This window comes from Alosa alosa, chromosome 19, assembly GCF_017589495.1.
Source record: "Alosa alosa isolate M-15738 ecotype Scorff River chromosome 19, AALO_Geno_1.1, whole genome shotgun sequence".
Classification (NCBI taxonomy): Eukaryota; Metazoa; Chordata; class Actinopteri; order Clupeiformes; family Clupeidae; genus Alosa; species Alosa alosa.
The window spans coordinates 24,830,213-24,836,679 of record NC_063207.1 but is presented as its reverse complement, the minus strand read 5'-3'; the positions used below and the strand labels follow the sequence as shown (position 1 = coordinate 24,836,679).

General features: G+C 40.7%; 1 protein-coding gene across 1 annotated transcript; it reads left to right on the top strand.

Moving 5' to 3' along the window:
• The first annotated feature begins 475 nt into the window (after window positions 1–475).
• On the top strand, window positions 476–6,428 carry fam98b (family with sequence similarity 98 member B). The gene is made up of 8 exons (XM_048227600.1): window positions 476–654; window positions 997–1,139; window positions 1,237–1,362; window positions 1,451–1,623; window positions 1,756–1,836; window positions 1,940–2,056; window positions 2,204–2,371; window positions 5,822–6,428. The coding sequence occupies exons 1-8, from the start codon at window positions 617–619 to the stop codon at window positions 6,140–6,142; spliced, it is 1,167 nt and encodes a 388-aa protein (XP_048083557.1). The 5' UTR covers window positions 476–616; the 3' UTR covers window positions 6,143–6,428.
• The last annotated feature ends 39 nt before the right edge of the window (window positions 6,429–6,467 follow it).

Sequence of the window (6,467 nt, the reverse complement as noted above, 5' to 3'; positions counted from 1 at the left end):
AGATGAATACAGATGACCACTGCATTACAGACAGACTAAAGAGAGGTGCACTTCTCTTCTCTGGACATATCAAAGCAATCACCTTATCTCTTAAAACTAAGAGAGTACTGACCTACTGGCAGTTCCACTTGTCCCACTGTAGGCCAGGCCTATATTGAGTAGGCCTAGCCTACTTTTCATTCTTGTTCTTGTTTTGATAAAACAAACAATTTGACAAAATTCTGCCAAACTTTCCAAAATAATACAGCATGTAGGCCAATATGTTGGGATGTTGCAGGATAGGCGCCAACCAATGATTCTGAAGTGCTATCCACTACTCTCCATTCTATCTTAGGTTGGAACTTTAACTGACCAGGAAAAGGATTCTACACACAGTCACACATTTGTTTCTGTGATCCACAATGAGCTATTGCTGATGTATTTTTTCTGTGACAAGCTACCCACAACACCGTGTAGGAACGTTCAGTTGTAGTCGCTGTTTTACACGGAAGGTATTTGGTCGAACACATAAAATGTGGCGTGTGTTACTGATAATTTGATAGAAAGCAAGGTTTTTTTTTTTTTTTTTTCCCCCAGGAATTTCCCCATGCTTACTACGTAGTCTACTCTTTTTGAAATGGAGAGCGATGTATTAGATGCTCTTGATCAACTTGGGTAAGGACAAGATAGGTGAACGCCGACCTGCATGATGTATGCGATGCATGGTTGCTGCTGAGTGTGTCCTGATGACTGCTCATGTTTACTAGCTGATAAGGCAAATGCTAGTTTATGTTAAGATTGGCTAATTGTGGTATACACAGCAAGAGTTGTTGCTGTTAGGCCTACAGCTTGCAACCTATTCATTCTGTCGGTTTTAATTATTGCTCATTCGCGAACTGACTACTAGGCCTATTCCTTTCTTTGACCGCCATCATTATTTTTTGCATAATTGGATAAATGCCTGACTTATTGTCTTCACTAACGTTAATAAAGTTAGTCTCTTTAATTTGCCTGCAGATACGATGGACCTCTCCTTGACGAGAAGGCTTTGTCAATGGCATCCGAGGAAGGCTTGTCATCAACCGAGTATGTCAACCTTTGTGTCTGGTTGATGTCCCGAATGAAACCCTCTCAAGAGATAGATGCACCCCTGATTTCACGTAGGCATTCAACGTAATCGTTAAACGATATATTTGTCTCCTCATTTTTCTACTCGTGTTTCATCAACACATGTACTAAAACTCCATATTTGTACAGGTGGAGATGGCTATCACCTCGAAATTGGTGCGCTACTGAAGGAGATGTCCTGCCCTTACATTGGCATTGTCTCTGAGTTGTTGGAAGGGAAGCTCAGCAAGAAGAACGATTGCCTAAAGCTCCTGCGTATGTGTTGTGTATGTGTTCGAGTTTTACACAAAATATACTTTTCCATTGCTGTAAGTACTAAATGTTAATTCTGCTTATTACGCAGTGTATTTGGCATCTGAGCTGCAAGCAGCACAAATAGTCCACAGCAAACCAGTCAAGCATGTAGACCATGAATTTAAAGACTCACCAGCCAGGGATATCCAAGCCATCTGCAAAACACTGCAAATGCCACATCAAGACGCACATGAAAATGTCTTTTCCATAATAGAAGAAAAGGTGAGATCAGAATTTGTAATGGTTATCAATGTCACTTCGATGTTACATGGGAAAAATCTTAATGAATCAATGTTTTTGTTAGTGACATTTGGTGCTCTGTTGGGTAATACATCATTATTTTTGTAATTTCAGATTAAATCTTTGCTTAAAGATGTCCCAAAAGATCACATTGGAAAACCAGTATTCAAACATTCTTTCAGTAATGAACAGTGGGTACGACTACGCTCTACTTAAGAGGCATACCACATATTATGTTTTAGTTCCATTAAGCACTGATTTGTTTTCATAAATCATTTCCTTTTTCCTGTTTCTTCAGATGAAGTTGGAAAAGATCAATGCGCTTCTTTCCTCTGAGTATCAGTGTCGTCGCAGAATGCTGATTAAACGGCTTGATGTCACTGTACAGTCATTTGGCTGGTCTGACAGAGCAAATGTAAGATCTGTATTTGAAAGTGTGTAGACTAGCTTGGAAAAGCAAGAGGACATTTTTCATGCACCAGAACATGTTCCTTTCTTGTCAAAGATCTTAACTAGAGCACCAGTTATTTAAACATAATGGTGTTGTTTATTTTTGTCAAAGGAAAAAGTTGACTGTATGGCAAGAGCCTATCAGCCAAAGAGACACTCCTTACAGCTGAAGTCCTCAATAGATGTGGCTCACCTTCTCGCTGCAAGAGAGGATATCTGTAATGTGGTGAAGACCAGCAGTGGCTCGTCACGAGAAAATACGGCATGTGCCGTTAACAAGGTAGGTTCTGCCACTGCTGAATTTGATCACGGCTGTCTACTCTTTGCAGAGAGAAGACAGACCTGGAAAACTATGTAGAAATGTTTACAAGTTGTCTAGTTGCTGGTGGCATGCAGTGTGTTGATGAAAATATTAGGCAACTAGATGTACCGCATAGCGGTACAAAATATGACCGCCGCTCAGTCCTGTACATCCGTTCCGCGAAAATAAATCACACTTCAATTTGTCTCCATATTTTACTCCATCCCCCACTCTTGAAACTTTTGTGTATGCTTGTTTGGCATGCATGAGTGTGTGTGTGCGGCTGCACAGAAAGTAGCCTACTGGTGCTGAAAAGGTGAATAGATTGTAGAATAGCCAAAGAAGATGTAGCATTGTTATAAAACCTTTAAAATCTCTAAACAATCACAAGTAGGACAGTTCATCACAGTTCATCCATTGCAACTGGCTACATTGTATTTGGGAAAAGCAAAAGGTATCAGCATAATGTTATTTATTTATTTATTTATTTATTTATTTTTTATGTATTTATAAACAAAAACATCTCTGTCAGTTCCATGCCGTTTTCAACAGCTATCAAAAACAAAGGTCATTTTTGGATGGATGGATTTTTTGTGAATGTTTCTTCTTCTACATAAGATTTTAGTCATCTTTAGTTCATGTAATACTTTATTGTCAATGCACAAATGAAGTAACAGTAGTCTGAAACGTTATTGTTAATGCACAAATTAAGTAACAGTAGCCTAGTCTGAAATGAAATGCTGTTTTACATCTAACCAGTGGTGCAAATAACTGACATGTCCAAATGGGCCTTGATGAAATGCGTCGCTAGACTGTTCATACACATTTTAACGGGCCAAAGTTGAAGAGCTTTTGTCCGTTATTGTTCGTGCAAATATAGGCTGATTCATGTTCCCTTGCATTGTTTAACTGAGGTCCATGGCTAGTCTGGCTTTCATCAGACCAAGCTCAATCTTTTAAGAAATCAAAAAATAAATAGCGGGCAGATCAGGCTGGGTTCACACAGCCTAGTCCATAGGCACCCGATATTGTTTAATTTTCCGATTGAGATATACACGCTCTGGCTATTCTAAATGCAAACATGCATCAGGGAGTTATGACAAAACGGTAACTAACAAACTAGATCCTAATAGAAAGCTGTTAGCTTCCCTAAGCTACAGGTAGGATTATAAGGTAGGCCTATTTACAACATAAATTGTCAATAGGCTATGCTGGCTTACACAAATAAAATCTCCTTTGGAAACCAATGGCTTACGCCTTACAGTATCAAGCGGACTTAAACTGTCATATCGTTTAGCGAAAATGTTGTAATAACATTCACGCAGCTCCATGAGTCAAGGAAAGCGAATGAAGTAGCCACTTCTAAATGGGACCCACTACACAGTAGCTTATGGTGTTTTGCTAAAGCAGCCTTTATTGAAATGAAGGTGTCATTGTTTGGATACTTCACACACCGCGTTTTTTTAATTTCACAGACTACAACTACCAAGCTGTAATCAAAGCACATTGATTCCCCTCTCACACCCTGCACGCACTTAAAACAAAATAAACAGGCGTCTCAGTCTCACGCATGTATAGGCAAAACTGTATCAGACCGGTTAACGCGTTGGTAAATCTTCCATTGCACAGAATGATTTTGTAGCACGTGCAATAAATGACAGTCGGAAGATACAAACAGTGCTGCTATACATTTGCTTGGTATAACCGCATTTATAGTTTTCTACAAATGCAATCAATCAAATGCCTCCATCACTCAACCAACGCTAACGGTAACATTACCTAGGTCCTTATTGATATTACAAGATTAACGTACCTGCAGTAAAAACCAAGCATGTCCGATAAACATCCTCAGATTTATTTCGGCTTCAAGAAGAAATGGGAATTACACTTCATGTGAACATAGTCCTATCCTTATTAGATGTTCGTTCTATGTAAATTACAGTCCTTGTAGGAAGCGTCCATTGTTTTTTCCAACCCACTTTTAACTTCCAACAAAATTACGTCTCACTGCAACGATGCGCCATCTAGTGGACAAACGACTACTTCTCGCCAAAACTGAAAATGCAGCCATGATGATGATGATGAATATTTATTTTGGCTTTCTTTTAATCCTACTGAATTTGTAATTATGTATCTGCCGTTCTAATACCGATAGTATGTGGGTGCCTGTGTGTGTGCATGTGTATATGTGTGCACCGCCATTTACAGGCCAATGAGTGTACAGTCACTAAATGTACACATAACCTAATTTTTTTAGACCCCCCCATGGATGAAATTCTACGAAACTTGGCATACCCCCAGAGAATGCCAGGTCAATCATACACATAAAATTTGGTGCAGTTCTGAACATCTTAATTGAAGATAGGGACGATTAAAGCAGAATAATATTGCATTTTCATTTTTTACCGAGGGGTGGGGGTGCAAATCACAAATGAGTGATTATGAGCCAGGTTGATGTGGGCCCTTGAGACCAACATACCATAAAAGATTCTTCATCCTCAGTGCCACGGTTCAGGTAGTTATTTAGGAAAAACTGTTTTTTTTTGGGGCCCAGCAGGGGTGTTGGTGGTCCCCGGGGACAAAATGAAAATTTTCCGTAAAAGTCTAGTGGGGCTACATACCCACCAAATTTCATGTACCCCGGTGGTTCGGTGTCCCGAGTATCAATGACCAAAAATTCAGGGAGTAGATGACGGGAAAAATTCTTGAATTGTGTGCGTGTACAAATTTATGTTTATGTGTGTGGGTGTGTGTGTGTGTGTGTATGTGCGTTTTGTGTGTTTGCCTGCATATGTGTGTTTGTGCATGTGCATGCATCGCATTATATGTCTACTGTGTGAGTATGTGTCATACATTATGATTACTGTAAATGTATGTGTGTGCGTGTGTATCTGTTTATGCACATGTGTGCACATGGAATGGGTTAACATGACCCCTGGAGGCAAACATACGGAAAAAATTGGTCATCCTAGGCCCTACAGTTCTCAAGATATTCACAGAGAACTGTGTCTGCCCTCCCTCCCTTCGGGGGTCCAGTCCAGCAGGGGGCTACAGATCAAAACGAAAAATGACAGTTCCATGCTATCCATGTGGGGGTACATGCCCACCAAGTTCGTGTACCCGGTCTTTCAGTGTCCCGGGAATCATTGACGGAAATTTGGGCATCTTAAAAAAAAAAAAAAAAAAAAAAAAAATCTGACTAAAGCTGCGCGGCGGTCATAATAATGTGTAGGTTGGAGTTTTAGACCGTCAACAAGACTGGAGTCTTTCAAAAGTGCTTTGCTTTACAAAAATGTCAACAAACTAGTGTGAGGCTTCTACAAAAAATGTCCATTTTGATTCTTTGAAGTTGTTAAATGCTTGTCCTAAATAATACCTGCCTTAACACTCTAGTCTACATGTCCCTCAGTGTTACTTTCTATTCCCCAGGTCCTGATGGGCAGAGTGCCGGACCGTGGTGGGCGTCCCTCTGAGATTCAGGCCCCACCACCAGAGATGCCTCCCTGGCAGAAGAGGCAGGATGGGGGAGGAGGAAGAGGTGGGAGAGGTGGTGGCTATGGAGGAGGGGGTGGTGGATGGGGCGGAGGCCGAGGTGGTGGTGGAGGAGGATGGGGTGGAGGCGGTTGGGGAGGGGGAGGGGGTGGAGGCGGTTGGGGAGGGGGAGGGGGTGGAGGCGGTAGGAGTGGAGGAAAAGGTGGTTGGAGCCATAGTGGAGGTGGAAAAGGCTACTGGGGCAAGGGAGGGTATTAGTTTTATATTTCAGTGCATTTTTTAAATAAGATAGACACCCAGTCTCAATATGAACACTAGGTGAAACTTGTTTGAAGTGAAATACTTTAACATATACTGTACATGCATTGTCATTTCTCCTTTTCAATGCGAATTTGAAGTAACTGTAGGTATTAGATGGCTTGAATTACTGTATTATATATTTTTTCCATTTCTTATGTACGTACCACACATATTTGCAGTATTTTAAATGCTTGAGAAGTGACCCTGAATGGCTTAATAAATTCCGTTAATTAAATGTTTTAAACATTTGTTCCTCACTGGGCTCTGATCCTGCAACCATGGA